At 37.6% G+C, this 15,867-nt stretch overlaps 1 protein-coding gene across 2 annotated transcripts in view; it reads left to right on the top strand.

The window, feature by feature from the left end:
• Positions 1 to 15,867, top strand: part of RFX3 (regulatory factor X3) — a 177,275-nt gene that overhangs the window by 31,182 nt on the left and 130,226 nt on the right. For both annotated transcript variants that reach the window (XM_036739384.1, XM_036739383.1), the window contains exon 2: positions 2,748 to 2,845. In XM_036739384.1, coding sequence (XP_036595279.1) covers positions 2,748 to 2,845 — 98 coding nt within the window. The remainder of the gene's footprint in view (positions 1 to 2,747; positions 2,846 to 15,867) is intronic.

The following is a 15,867-nucleotide window of genomic DNA, read 5'->3' as shown; positions in this document are numbered from 1 at the left end:
CACCATCTTGGAGTGGGGGGGAGGGTAGAAATGGGGAGAAAATCTGTAATTCAAACTCTTGTGAAAATCAATGCTGAAAACTAAATATATTAAATAAAAAAATGTAAAAAAAAAAAAAGAACAAAGAGGATCTTATGTGGAAACCTGATTCTCTCTTATATACAGCTTGGTATTTTTAAAGTGCATATTGAACTTAACATACCACCCTGCTTGTCTGTGTCCCCTTCTGAACTTCCTTTGGCTCTCCTCTGAATATTTTTTAAATGTTTAATTGATGTTCTTTGCTTTCCTCTTTTTTTTCATCAATATCACTACCCATTCACATCTCCTGCTATTCTCCAACTCCAAATAAAAGCCTTCTCTTGTAACAAAGTAATCAGGCAAAAAAAAATAATCCTACACTGGGCATGTCTGAAAATGTTTTTTGTATTCCACACCTACATGGTCCATCATCTCTCTGACAAAAGACAGGAGGCATGCTTCATTAATCTTGTGGAGTCATGATTGGTCATTATGTTGATCACAGTTTTTAAAGTTTTTTTTTTCATTTATAATGTCATAGTCATTAAATAAGTAGTTCTTTTGGTTCTTCTCACTTCATTCTACCTTAGTTCATATTCTCTGAATCCATCTGTTCCTTTCATCATTTCTTATAGCATAATGATATTCTATTACCGTAATATACAGTACCATAATTTGCTCAGCTATTCCCCAACTGATGGACATGCACTCACTTTATTTTCAGTCCTTTGCTACAAACATTTTTTGTATATATCAGTCCTATTCCTATGTCTTTCACCCTTTGGGGAGGGGTGTAATATGCCTAGCAATAATGTCACCAAAACAAAAGGTATACAAGTTAGTGATTTGGGGAGTATGGTTCCAAATTTCTATTCAGAATGGTTGAACCAATTGTACCTTGGTGTTCCTATGACCCTTTCCACAAATGTCATTTTCCTTTTTTGAAAACCTTGGCAATCTGATGAGTATGAGATATATTTTAATTTATATTTCTCTTGTTATTAGTGATTTGGAGTATTTTTATATGGTTATTGCCAGTTTATGTAGCTTTTTTTCTAAAACTTCTTACTTGTAATGTGACTACTTATCTTTTGTAAAATGGCTTTTGTTCTTAAATATTTGTATCAATTCTTGTCTGTCAGATCAATATTAGAGAATTTTCCAGCAAAAATGTTTTTCCCAGTTAACGTTTTCTTCTAGTTCATTAATTTTGTTTGTGCAAAAACGTTTTCATTTTATAGCGAAAACATATTCCTTCAATATTCTTCATCAAGGAAGAAATCCTTATGTTGCAGAAAAGTGCATAAATATCTGAGCTGTAGCTTATCTTTTTATTTTAATGGTTGTATAGTCAGATTCAAGAGCTTCCAACAGCTCTAAAGATAACTTTGTCAAGAAATGAGGCAATGTTTAGTTCATGGGATAGATCTTTTATGGAATTTTTTTAGACGAACGTCATAAATATTCACACAGTATCACAGACTATGTGATAAGCACCTGTGGAAGCAGTGTTACAGAGAGGTGTAGGACATGTAAAATCTCACTTCTGATTGTTAATTGATTACAAAAACCATTTGACTTGGTAGACAAAAATACAAAAATCTTAAAAGATGTCCTCCAGCAAGCTTATTTTCATATATATGTAAAGTCAAACAGTGAACCCATTGTCTGATCTGTATGATTCTTTATGCAATCTATGATGATTTTTTTTCCTGATTATAGCAAGGGATTTATATCAAAAGTTTTTCAGTGGTCTGTTTCATTTGTACAAAAAAATGTTTTTGTTACTTAAAAGTCTGGCACTGTTTTATTTTGAGGGAAGTGCTACAGTGCTCTTTGTGGGTTCATTAATACTTGTCAGTGAAGTGGAGAAGCCTTTGGTTTGAGGATGATCTGTACAACCTTCAATTTTTTTTTCAACTTTGCTAGTAGTATTGGGCACTTATGCTAATTAAGTTGATTTGCATAGTTTATGCAGCCTAAGTGGGACCTGAGAATTGTTAGAGCATTTCATGTTTTGCTTCCTATAACTGTATGAGGTTAATATTATTTTCATCAAACTATCTCTTGTAATATAGCTTACAGTGCTCACAGTTCAGATGGTAGCCAACTAAATGCCTTTCTCAGTCATCCAGGGACTGTGGTTATCTGTGGGCACTTCATGGTCTACTGTCAAAAAATGACATACTCTAATTTATAAAATCAATAATTTAAGATCATTATAGGTTTGTGTGATCATTCTGTGTGGTTTTCTTTCAGTGATGATGCTAATTAGCAGCCATGAATACCAGCAATTGAAATAAAGCCTTGCATGTTATTTACCAGTTAGTTATACTGGCAAGAATCCTTCTTTCCTAAGTGATGTTAATAGTACATATGTATTATAAAGCTTTATATGTATGCCTGAAATTCTGATTTTTTTTTAGTTTATTGAAGTGATAATGAGCATCTTAAGAATTGCATTCATTTGAAGTCACTAACACGAACCTTTCAGAATTATAAACCCAAACATTTTAAAGTGTGTGCATTTATGTATAACAGAATCCATATGCCTTAATTTAAATACTCTGCTTCATCCAGAATTAACAAGAATTTAAATTTAAATTACTGTCTATCTAGTGGTTTATTTTTTAATAGCATGACTGCATCTTACAGCAACTATTAGAGCAGACTTAATAGTATACATCCATATCCACAATGCACAATGTTCCTCATATTTCTTTCAGGTACAGCAAGTACAGACTGTGCAGCAGGTACAGCATGTCTACCCAGCTCAGGTGCAGTATGTGGAGGGAAGTGATACAGTCTACACAAATGGAGCAATGTAAGTAAATTAGAAACTTTTTAAGTTGGTTTGGTTGGGAAAAATGTCTAAGTATCTGCCTTTTGGTACTTCATTGGACCGAAATATTATTTATCTTTTAGATAAATTCCTCCCATTTCAATTCAATTTGATAAGCACTTATCAAGCACCTACTGTGTTCCAGGAACTATTCTGGGTGCTGAGATGATTACAAAGAAAAATAAATGAAACAGTCCTTGCCCTCAATAGGTTTACATTCCTAGCTGGGTGTAAGTGGGGGAAGGGGAGAACAACACTGATTCAGATAAGCCAATACAAAATGTACACAATGTAACTATGAATTTGAAGGGTGAGGAAGTTGTGGGGGGATTGCTAATAACTGAGGGCATCAGGAAAGGACCTTAGGTAGGGGGAAGCACTTGACCTAAGTCTTGAAGGGAAGGAACTAAGAACAGATGTGGGAAATAAGTTGTACAAAAGTACAAAGTCTAGAAATTGGGGGATATAGTAAAGAGGTGTATTGGACCTTAATGTATAGGCTAGCAATGGGAAATCAGTCTAGAAAGACAAACTGGAGCAAGGTGGAGAGGGATTCATATGCCAAAAAGAAACATTTGTATTTTATCCTAGAGGCAATGGAGATCACTGAAGCTTCTTGATGAGGATAGTGGGGTAGTCAACCTGTACTTTAGGAATATCCAGGTTTTTAACTGTGGTCAGGGAAGAGACTGGAGAATAGCAGACCAATTAAGCGGGTTATTTATTAGTCTACACAAGAGATAATGAAGGCCTGAATTAGGGCAGTGAATGGGTATGTGGAAAGAAGGAGGTAGATGTAAGAGATGTGGTAATAGAATTGATAAGACTTGGTAATTCATCAGACATTGGATGTAAAAGAGAATGAAGAATCAAGGATGATGCCCAATTTGTACACGTGGTGGCTAAAAGGATGGTGATTCATGAATAAATGAATGAGCATTTTTTTTTAAATGCAATTTATTTATTTAACATATTTGGTTTTCAACATTGATCCTCACAACAGTTTTAATTACAAATTTTCTCCCCATTTCTGCCCTCCCCCCCCACTCCAAGATGGCTTATATTCTGGTTGCCCTGTTCCCCAGTCAGCCCTCCCCTCTATCACCCCCTTCCCCTCTCATCCCCTTTTCCCTTCCTTTCTTGTAGGGCAAGATAAATTTCTACGCCCCATTGCCTGTGTATCTTATTTTTTAGTTGCATACAAAAACTTTTTTTGTTTTTGAACATCTGATTTTAAAACTTTGAGTTCCAAACTCCCCTCCCCCCTCCCCTCCCACCCACCCTCCCTAAGAAGTTGAGCAATTCAACCTAGGCCACACATGTATTATTATGTATAACCCTTCCACAATACTCATGTTGTGAAAGGCTAACTACATTTTGCTCCTTCCCAACCCATCCCGCTTTATTGAATTTTCTCCCTTGACCCTGTCCCCTTTCCAAAATGAATGAGCATTTTTAAGCCCTTACTATATGACAACAGTGCTAAATCCTGGATATACATGCAAATAGAAAATCAGTTCCTGTTCTTCAGTTAGGAGGGTTTAGGTGAAAGAGATTTGGAAATGTCCTCTGATTCTTAGACTATAGGAACATAGTAGATAGCAAGGCCCAGGGACTCTTAGAATGCATCATATCATAGATGACAATTCTTGGGGGATCTGAAGAGTCCAGAGTTAGGGCAGTTGTTAAGGCCCAGGAGTCTTACATCTTACCAGAAGAATTCCAATTGATGACCCCCTTCTCATCCCAGTGATATGAGTGGCCATATCCTCCTCACGTCAACTGTTAGCTTAGAGGATCCCAGGTCTACAAGCCTTGGGAATGGTGGAGTGAGCTTTTTAGGCTACATCCTGCAAGGATGGCGGTGGAGGAAAAATCAGCGTCCAGGCAGGAGAGGAGAAGGCAAAAGGCGGCATCAGCAAGGATACTGAGGGACAAAGAGACCTGGTACAATCAGAGAAAGGCTCAAGTTGAGATGGGGGGAAGGTCTTATCAATCAATCATCAAGCATTCATTAAGCATTTTGTGCTAGGCACTGGGGATAAAGAAAACAAAAGTTAAACAGTCATTACCCCTCAGAAGCTTATATTTTCTTAGTGAAAGTCCATAAACGAATATATATATACACATATAGGTGTTGTGTATGTATGTATACACATACATATATATGCATATATGTAAATGATGATCTATAAAATAAATAAAAGGTAAGGAAAGGGAGAATACAAGCATGTTGGGAGGTCTAGAGAGGTTACATGTAGACCACAAGTGTAAAAAAACCTCAGATTGCAACAACCAAACCAGATTAACATATAATTGGGAAATATTTAACACTCCCCCACCCCCAAATAACACAATAGGACATAGATAACATGACTAGTAGTTTTTAAAGACAGTATGCAGCCTTCAGGGGTCCTCATGTGTGGGTGAATAGCCTTGTTTCTGTTTGAGTTAGACTGATCTAGACTGTTTCTCTTAAGACAAACCTTGAAGGAAAGCAGGGATTCAAGGAGTTGAAGTGGTAGTACATTCCATGCACAGAGAGTAGCTTCATACAAAGGTGCGTAAATGAGAGCTGTAACATTGTAGGTAAAGAACAGAAAGGAGGCTACTGCAATTGGATAGTAGAGTTCAGGAAAATGAGTAATGTGGAGTGAGTCTTAAAAGGTAAGTTGGAACCAGGTTATACCTATACAAAAGCATGGAAAAGAGAAAATCTATAAACAGAGGGAAGTTACATATTATTTGATCCTAGAGGCAAAAGAAAAACATTGAAGTCTTGAGTAAGAGAGTGAAATGACTAGACTTGCACTTTAAGAATATTACTTTCTCAGCTATGTGGAGGATGAATTGGAAAGGGGAGAGGCTTGAGTCAGTGAGGTAAATTAAGAGGATGTTGCAATAGTCCAGGAAAGAGCTAATTAGAGGCTGAACTAGGGTGGTGCCGTTGTAGTATGAGAAAGGAACGGATATTAAAAATATTGTGGAAGGAGAAAAGACAAGATGTGGCTACTGATTGGGTATTTGGGGTGAGGAAGAATGAGAAGTCAAAAATAATACTCAGATTGCAATCCTGTGTAATTGGAAGTATGATAGTACCCTCAGAAGCAATAGGGAAGTTCTGAAGTAGGGAGTAGGGAAACCACAGTGAGTTTGGTTTGGGATGTGTTGAGTTCAAGGTGAGATGTGTTTGAAATATCCTATAGACAGATAAAGATGCACAACTGGAGCTTGGGGGAAGGAACCTGGACTACATATATGGGTCTGAGCATCATCGGTATAGAGATAATTAAACCCATGGAAACTGATATCCATAATACACTTTCACCATGTGAAAGAGTATAGAAAAAGAAGAGAATAGAGGTCAGGACCAAGCTTTAGGGTCTATCCATAGTTAGGGGTATAATATAGAATTTGAAGCAACAAGGGAGACTCAGAATAGTCTCCTAGGAGCAGGACCAAGAAAAGATGATGTCGTGAAATGCCAGAAAATAGAGTGTCAAATGCAGCAGAGAAATTGAGAAGGATTAGGACTGAGACAAAGTCATCAGATTTGGCAGTTGAGAGGTTGTTGTTCTTTTCAATGTATTGGTCATTTTTACTGATCGTTTTTCTCTTCTTCCTCTTTTTCTTTTAAAAATATTCTTTGTTACATAAGTTGGCTCTCTAGGAGGGGGATGAGGGAAGAATACTGGGGAAAATGCAAGTGATGTAAAAAAGAAATCAATGAAAACTTATTTTTAAAGACATTATTGATAACTTGGGAGATTTCAGTTTCATTTGTTTGATGGGGTCAAAATTCAAATTGTAAAGGGTTTAAAAGTGAGTAAGGGAAGACAAGTAGAGGAATGGGTATGAACAGATTTTTCTAGGAATTTGACAGCAGGGGAAGAGATATAGGATGATAGCTTAAGTAGAGCACTGGCATGGGGGATTATAAGATCTATTTTTTTAGGATGTTAAAGACTTGGTCAGCAAGGTAGGATGCAGTAGATAAGAGAAACTGAAGATTAGAGAGAAAAGGAGATGATTCTAAGGATAATTTAATGGAGAATACAGGAAGAGATGCAACCAGCTGTGCATAGAGATTTGCCTTGGTGAAGAGAAGAGCCCTTTCTTCATAGATTAGAGCTAAGCAGATTAGAATAGGGAATCAAAGTATTTTTAGATGAAGAGAAAGAGGAAAGAAGGGGCTCCCAGAGAACACTCTCCATACTCTCAGTGAAATATGAAGCAAGGTCTTCATTTGAGAGGAGGGAGGTAGAGAGACTTGAAAAGAGGTTTGATGATGAATGGGAGAAAAAGTCAATTATTCAGTCCAATCAGTAAACTAGCATTTATGAAACACAACTATGTTCCAGGCATTTTGCTAAGTACTGGGGATACGAAGAAAGGCAAAAACACTCCCTGCTCTTGAGGAGCTTACAGCCTAGTGGAGAAGACAACATGCAAACAGCTATGTACAAACAAGATAGAGACAGGATAAATTGGTAATAATGTTAGAGGGAAGGCATTCAGATTAAGGAGGACTCAGAAAGGCTTCTTTCAGAAAATGAGGTTTTAGCTGAGACTGGAAGGGATCTAGAAGGCAGACTTGAGGAGGGAGAGCATTCTAGGCATGGGAGATAGAGAAAATGCTGGGAGTCAGATGGATATGCAAGGAATAGCAAGGAGGCCAGTGTCACTGGATCACAGAGTAGGTGGAGGGGAGTAAGGTATAAGAAGGCTGGAAAAGTAGAAAGGGACCAGGTTATGAAGGGCTTTAAAAGCCAAACAGAGCATTTTATATTTGATCTCGGAGGTAATAGGAGGGAAAACAGGGAGTAGTAACAGGATTGTCTTCTGAAGTAAGGACCCATTTGAGATTAGATGAGATGAATTTTTGGTGGATCCAGCCAGCTTTGTTTGGGAGCTCATTAGTAGAAACAGAAAAGACAGACAGTGTTGGGGTTGAGCTTTGATGGAAGAGGAGCAAAGGATTTGAGAGCCAAAGACAGTGTAGAGTTGAATTGATTATTGGATTGAGATTAGGATGGGTTTGGAGGGAAAAGATCATGAGTTCTGTTTTGGAAATGTTGGGTTTGATGTACATATGGATCATCCAGGAGGAGATGTCAAGCAGTTAATTGGAAATTCAAGACTGGAGCTCAGGAGAAAGATGAGGTTTAGATTTGTAGATTCAGGAGTTATCTGTCTAGAGGTGATAATTAAATCCATAGATTCTGATGAGCTCACTAAGAAGGGAAAACTTATAAAAAAAAGATGAGAAGAGGAACCAGGGCAGTGTCTTAGGGGACATTTATAGTCCAGGGGTGGGAGATGGATGCTGATTCAGCAAAAAATACTAAGACATGGTTAGACAGCTATGAGAAGAAACAGGAGAAAGCAGTGTCCTGAATACCCAAGTTGGAGGAAAGAAGATAAAGCAAAAAGGGGTGGTCAATTGTATCAAACACTATGAAGATATCAAGAAGGACATGAACTGAGGAAATGACCATTGGATTCAGAATTTAAAACAGTATTAGTAGTCCTAGAAAAAGTGGATTTGGTCAAATGGTGCATTTGAAGGTCATTCACAAGAGATCCAGGAGTGAGTGGGTTGTAAGGAAATAGAAACAAGTAGAGATGACTTCTTTGTCTAAGAAAAGTACAAGCAATAGAAATTGATAGTCAATTAAAGATTTTTTTTAAAGAAATCCATGCTTATTAGGCCATAAGGGAAGAGCTAATGGATAAAGAAACGAAAATTTTAGTATAGAGGGAATGACTGAAGTGTCAATTTCCTACAGGAAATAGTATGGGGCATAGTCTCTAGTCTCAAAGATTAATTAGTCAGTCAGTCAACTAGCATTTATTAAACACCTACTGTGTGCTAGGCAGTGTGCTAAGTACTTGAGACTACAAGGAAAGGACAAAAACAGTCCTTACTCTCAAGGAGATCACAGTCTAATGGAAGAGATGTCATGGAAGCAATTATGTACAAATAAGAAGGGGAAGGAGTCAAGGTCACAAATAGAGGGATTTGCTTTGGACCTATTCTTTTCCTGAGACTAGAAGAAAGTAAAATATAGTATGAGGTTATTTCTTAGCAAAATGTGAGACAGATTCCTTTGGTGAGAGTGCTTTAGTGACTTGAAGTGAGCAGAGAAAGTTTTGAACAGACAACATGGAAGAGTAGTATGGTATACTGGAAAGATTATTGCATTTATAGTCAAAGGACCTGGACTGACTCTTCCTCTGTTCCTTATCTTTTTGTGATGAGCTTGAGCAATCAGTCAGTCAACAAGTATTTGTTAAACACTTACTAAGTCCAGGCAACATGCTAGGTGCTGAGGGTGATACAGGTCCAATGAACGAAATACTCCCTACTCATGATGAGCTTATATTCTAATGGGTGAGACTGACTTCCCTCTGTACCACAGCTTTCTCACCTGTAACATGAAGAGACTGGACTGTATGATCCAGCTTATAAACTCTTTAAACCTATAATGTTCTGTTATATAAACTCAAACTAAATAATTTTAACTTTCTACTCCATCATTCTTTTTTTTCTATTTTTTAAAATTTAATTTATTTAATACATTTAGTTTTCAGCATTGATTTTCACAAGAATTTGAATTACAAATTTTCTCCCAATTTTACCCTCCCCCCCACTCCAAGATGCCATATATTCTGGTTGCCCCGTTCCCCAGGCAGCCCTCCCTTCTGTCACCCCACTCCCCTCCCATCCCCTTTTCCCTTCCTTTCTTGTAGGGCAAAATAAATTTCTACGCCCCATTGCCTGTGTATCTTATTTCCTAGTTGCATGCAAAAACTTTTTTTTTTGTTTTTGAACATCTGTTTTTAAAACTTTGAGTTCCAAATTCTCTCCCCTCTTCCCTCCCCACCCACCCTCCCTAAGAAGTCAAGCAATTCAACATAGGCCACATGCGTATCATTATGTAAAATCCTTCCACAATACTCATGTTGTGAAAGACTAACTATATTTTGCTCCTTCCTAACCTATCCCCCTTTATTGAATTTTCTTCCTTGACCCTGTTCCTTTTCAAAAGTGTTTCTTTTTAATTACCTCTTCCCCTATCTGCCCTCCCTTCTATCATCCCCCCTTTTTTATCTTCTTCCTCCTTCTTTCCTGTGGGGTAAGTTATCCAATTGAGTGTGTATGGTATTCTCTCCTCAGGTCAAATCTGATGAGAGCAAGATTCACTCATTCCAACTCACCTGCCCCCTCTTCCCTTCCTACAGAACTGCTTTTTCTTGCCACTTTTATGTGAGATAATTTACCCCATTCTATCTCTCCCTTTCTCCCTCTCTCAATATATTCCTCTCTCATCCCTTAATATGATTTTTCTTTAGATATCATCTCTTCATATTCAACTCACCTTGTGCCCTCTGTCTATATATATGTACACATACATGTATACGTACATACACACCCATATATACATATATATGTATATATATATATGCATATTCCCTTCAGCTACCCTAATACTGAGGTTTCATGAATCATACACATCATCTTTCCATGTAGGAATGTAAACAAAACAGTTCAACTTTAGTAAGTCCCTTGCAATTTCTTTTTCCTGTTGACCTTTTCATGCTTCTCTTGATTCTTGTGTTTGAAAGTCAAAATTTCTATTCAGCTCTGGTCTTTTCACTGAGAAAGCTTGAAAGTCCTCTATTTTATTGAAAATCCATGTTTTGTCTTGGAGCATGATACTGGGTTTTGCTGGGTAGGTGATTCTTGGTTTTAATCCTAGCTCTATTGACCACCAGAATATCCTATTCCAATTCCTTCGATCCCTTAATGTAGAAGCTGCTAGATCTTGTGTTATTCTGATTGTGTTTCCACAATACTCAAATTGTTTCTTTCTGGCTGCTTGCAGTATTTTCTCCTTGATCTGGAAGCTCTGGAATTTGGCAACAGTATTCCCAGGAGTTTTCTTTTTGGGATCTATTTGAGGAGGCGATCTGTGGATTCTTTCAATTTCTATTTTGCCCTGTGGCTTTAGAATATCAGGGCAGTTCTCCTTGATAATTTCTTGAAAGATGATATCTAGGCTCTTTTTTTGATCATGGCTTACAGGTAGTCCAATAATTTTTAAACTATCTCTCCTGGATCTATTTTCCAGGTCAGTGGTTTTTCCAATGAGATATTTCACATTGTCTTCTACCTTTTCATTCCTTTGGTTCTGTTTTATAATATCTTGATTTCTCATCAAGTCACTAGCTTCCGCTTGCTCCAATCTAATTTTTAAGGTAGTATTTTCTTCAGTGGTCTTTTGGACCTCCTTTTCCATTTGGCTAATTCTGCCTTTCAAGGCATTTTTCTCCTCATTGGCTTTTTGGAGCTCCTTTGCCATTTGAGTTAGTCTGTTTTTTAAGGTGTTATTTTCTTCAGTATTTTTTGGGTCTCCTTTAGCAAGTCATTGACTTGTTTTTCATGGTTTTCTTACATCCTTCTCATTTCTCTTCCCAATTTTTCCTCTACTTCTCTAACTTGCTTTTCCAAATCCTTTTTGAGCTCTTCCATGGCCTGGGACCAGTTCGCGTTTTTCTTGGAGGCTTTTGTTGTAGGCTCTTTGACTTTGTTGACTTCTTCTGGCTGTATGTTTTGGTCTTCTTTGTCGCCAAAGAAAGAATCCAAAGTCTGAGACTGAATCTGGGTGCGTTTTTGCTGCCTGGCCATATTCCCAGCCAACTAACTTGACCCTTGAGTTTTTCAGCAGGGCATGAGTGCTTATGGAGTTAAGAGAACTATGTTCCACGCTTGGGGGATGCGCCAGCTCTGCCACACCAGCACTCCTCCTTCCCCACGAACCCCGAACCCGGACTGGACTTAGATCTTCAGCAGGCTCTTCACTCCTGCTCTGATCTGCCACTTAATTCCTCCCACCAGGTGGGCCTGGGGCCAGAAGCAACTGCAGCTGTACTTCTGTAGCTGCCCCACCTCCGCTGCCCCAGGGGTGGGGGCCAAACCTTGAACTCCTTCCACTCCAGTAGCTTTTCCCACTAACCTTCTCTGTTGTCTTTGGTGTTTGTGGGTTGAGAAGTCTGGTAACTGCCACAGCTCACTGATTCAGGGTGCTAGAGCCTGTTCCTCCCAGTTCCTGGTCTGGTTGGTTCTGCCACCGCCCACGCTGGGCTCCGCTCCCCTCTCCTCTCCTCCACTCCCAGCTCTGTGTGTGATAGACCTCACCCAGTGACCATCCAGGCTCTCCTGGGCTGGAGCCCTGCTTCCCTCTGCTATTTTTTGGGTTCTGCAGTTCTAGAATTTGTTCAGAGCCATTTTTATAGGTTTTTGGAGGGACCTTGCGGGGAGTACAGGCAAGTTCCGGCTTTCCAGCTGCCGTCTTGGCTCCATCCCCCCTACTCCATCATTCTTAATAAGAAATAACAAACTTTTAACTTCATCGAGAACATTAAGAATACTTGGCAACTTGTTTCCTTACATTTTATGTAGCGTTTTGAACTTTTGGTCATACGTTATTCTATCTTTCCCTACTCTATTGTTTTATTTTTTTTATTTTATTTTATTTTTTTTTAGGCAGAGGAAGACATTTTATTATGTTCCTCAAGAGAGCAGATATAGTGCTTACTGGAACACTCTCCTACTCTATTGTTTTATAAAGTAAAATTTTTATTGATATGCCTTGATTTTGCATAATCTACATCCTCATCCTCTTCTCCTTTCTCAAGAATGATCTCTTATGACAAATGATTTTTTTAAAAAGAGGGATAGGGGGAAAAGTTCAGCAAAACTAAGCAGCACATCATAAATATCTGACTTGTATTCAGTGTTTCACATTCATCTTCCTTCACCTGTGTTAAAAAAAAGTGGGGAAAGGACCTTCTCATATCTCGTCTTTGGGGCCAAGCTGGTTCATTATAATTTTGCAGCATTGCGTTTCAGTTGCTTTGTTGTTATTCTTTCCATTTACATTGTTGTGGTCATTGTGTATATTGTTCTCCTGGTTCTCCTTACTTCACTTTGCATCAGTTCATCTAAGTGTTTCCATGTGTTTCTGTATTCAATCACATTCACAATTTTTAGCAGAACCATGATATTACATTACATTCCTGAATCACAAGCTCTTTAGCCATTTCTTAATCAATGAGCATCTATTTTTGCCAGTTCTTTGTTTCTATAAAAGTTACTATAAATATTTTGGAATACATGAGACCTTTCTTTTTGCTGTTGACTTCTTTGGGATATATGTTTAGCAATGTCATCTCCAGAATATTAAACTTCTGATAGTAAACTTTCAGATTTAAAATATGCCTTACTATAGTTTGTCCTGGAGTATAATGAAGTTCCCCAAGGTAAAATTGTGGTTGAGAAAACACTTATGTACCTACTTCCCAATTATTAGTTTTTATAATTTATCAAGAAAATGTTGTTTGATACTCACTGTTTCTACCCTGACCAATTAAAGTTATATGAAAAGTTCCTGTAGAGTTTATTTAGCACAGTGACAACAGGGACATCACAAAACATTAATGTAGCATCTTCAGGATCTGAGTACAGGGCGTATTTCACCAAATGTAAGCTTAGGACTTACTCAAAGAAAGTACTGTATCTCAAATAAAATGTCTTGAATTTTTTCTCTTGGTTAACCCATTTCATGTGAGTCCCATGTTAGTGAGTCCGGAGGTAGACAGATTTAGTCCTGATGTGGCCTGGTTAGTTTGGATCTACTCTATTACATCATATTAAATCCTTAACTAGCCATCTCTCAAATGTATGCATGCATCAGGAAGGCACTAAGGTGATACAAGCAACGTGATGCTGGCATGAGAGAACCTGGGTCTGAATCTTGGCTCTGCCAGTTGCAGCCTATTAATGTGTCTACTTTCTGGGCCTCATGTTACTGATCTGTAAAACAAAAAGATTAGAATAGTTGACCTTTCCCCACTCTTAGTCTGTGATTTAGTGATGTTAAGTGTGAAAAGGACTCCAGGTTTCACATCTATCACTATTACTAGCCAGCCAATTCAAAGTGCCTTCCTAACTGACATAGATTAGTAACATCATCTTCCTACACAAGAAATCAAACTGCTGTCAACTATACTTAACAACAAATATCTATTGTAATAAGAATTTGAATAGAAAAACTAGCCAAGAGAGTTTTCCTCTTTACCATTTAAGTAGATTATAAAATAAAGGAAGTGAAGTTTGTAGCATTTTTCTTTCAGTATTATTTTTTAGCTTAACCCAAGGTTAACTTTCTGAATTTTATAATGCTGATGTTTATGATCATTTAATTTTTTCTCCTGACTCTCACTTTGCCTTCTATATTTCTGATTTTTGTTTCCTTGAATTTACCTTAGGAAAGTGAATTCTAAATTTTTCTAATCCATAGGACTGGAATAGTGCCAAGCTAATGACTGTTCCCTAACTAGGAACTAAATCAGATTTCCTCCTCTGTGTGATATTAAATGCCTTTTGATGATGATGTTTCAGAAGATCTGGGACTGCGTCTGATCTCTCCTATGAACCCTTGAGCAAAGTGCTGTGCAACCTGTGGGTGCTCAATTAATACTAGCTCAGTAACGCTCATGTCAGTAGGAGTCCCCATGACATATATCATCAGCAGTGCATGGAATCTCATTCAAGAGGTGATGACAACCCTCACAGAGATGTGTCATCACTTAGGAAAATGTGTAATTGTTATAAATTGATGCTACGACAGTGTTGACCTTGTTCTGGCTGTTAATATGGACAATTACTGCTATCATAACAGTTTTACAAATTTGAGTCAGTAGGCACATATCAAGTGAATGAGTATACAACACAACTGAGAATACACTACCACTCACCATGTTTGCAGAAGGTCATTTTTGCTACAAGAGTAGGAAGCTAGATTTCTTTTTTTGTTCACCTTTTTATGAAAGTATTATAGTAGCAGACTATATATGACACTCTATCTCCCTCCTCTGCCTCATTATACTAGATAGTACCCCATGTAATCCCTCTTCCTCTCTACCTCTTTGAATCTCTAATTTCCTATAAGATACTGCTCAAGTGCCATCTTCTACATGAAACCTTTCCTAATCTCTTCAGTGTCCAGTGCCTCATGCATCCCTAAATCTGTGTGTGTGTGTGTGAGACACATACACAAATATGCACACACACCTACATATGAGCATGGTTGTCTTCCCCAATAGAACGTAAGCACCTTGAAGGCAGGGATGATTTGGTTTTTGTTCTGCACCCAACACAATGCCAGGAAAATAGAAGGTGTTTAAGAAATGCTTTTTGATTAAATTTGTTGATTTGTTGTGGTATGATCTGACTTGTATAAAGATTACCCAGGATTTAGTATATCATTGCTATATCATCTAATAGATCACAAATTTCTAGGTTACTTTAAATTGTTAGACTTGAATTAATTCATACAAAGTTTTTAAACAAATGAAAAAACTCTTATTTTGGAAAGGCATTAACTTGGCTTAAAGTACATTCTAAAACCATCCCAATATCATCGTTTACCTTAAATTGTGAACAACTGACAGATTTATTTCTTTTCCATCCTTCTTCCAAAAGACTATGTAGAAGCATGAGAAAAGCAACTGTCCAACTTCCTTGGATATGGGGAAATAAGTATCACTAATTGCAGTTGAATTAACTTTTTGTCAATTCTTAGAAACTGTGGTTGGAAAAAACTTATTTATGGTGACTTTCTATTGCTATTTACATTCAAGTTACTATAGGGCCCACTATTTTAAATCTGCTGCCTAATTTACTTCAGTGATTGTCCACAGAAAGGCTACAGTTTGCTACAGACATGAGAAGTCTGTATACAGAAATGTCTCTTTGCAAATAGACGTGCAAAGGGATTGCTCCAATTTGGGGAGAGTCCTTCTGGCTATTTCTTTGCAAATGGGGACAAAAATATTGGTGGAAGATTATAAAATGTTAGAATTTTTAAGCTTATATTTCATCTTGTCCAATCTCCCTTACTTTTATAGACAAAGAAACTGAGGCCCAAAGAGGTCAA

The sequence above is a fragment of the Trichosurus vulpecula genome, chromosome 9, assembly GCF_011100635.1.
Source record: "Trichosurus vulpecula isolate mTriVul1 chromosome 9, mTriVul1.pri, whole genome shotgun sequence".
NCBI classification, from domain to species: Eukaryota; Metazoa; Chordata; class Mammalia; order Diprotodontia; family Phalangeridae; genus Trichosurus; species Trichosurus vulpecula.
Note: the sequence above shows the minus strand (reverse complement) of the source record. Positions and strands in the feature narration are given on the sequence as shown.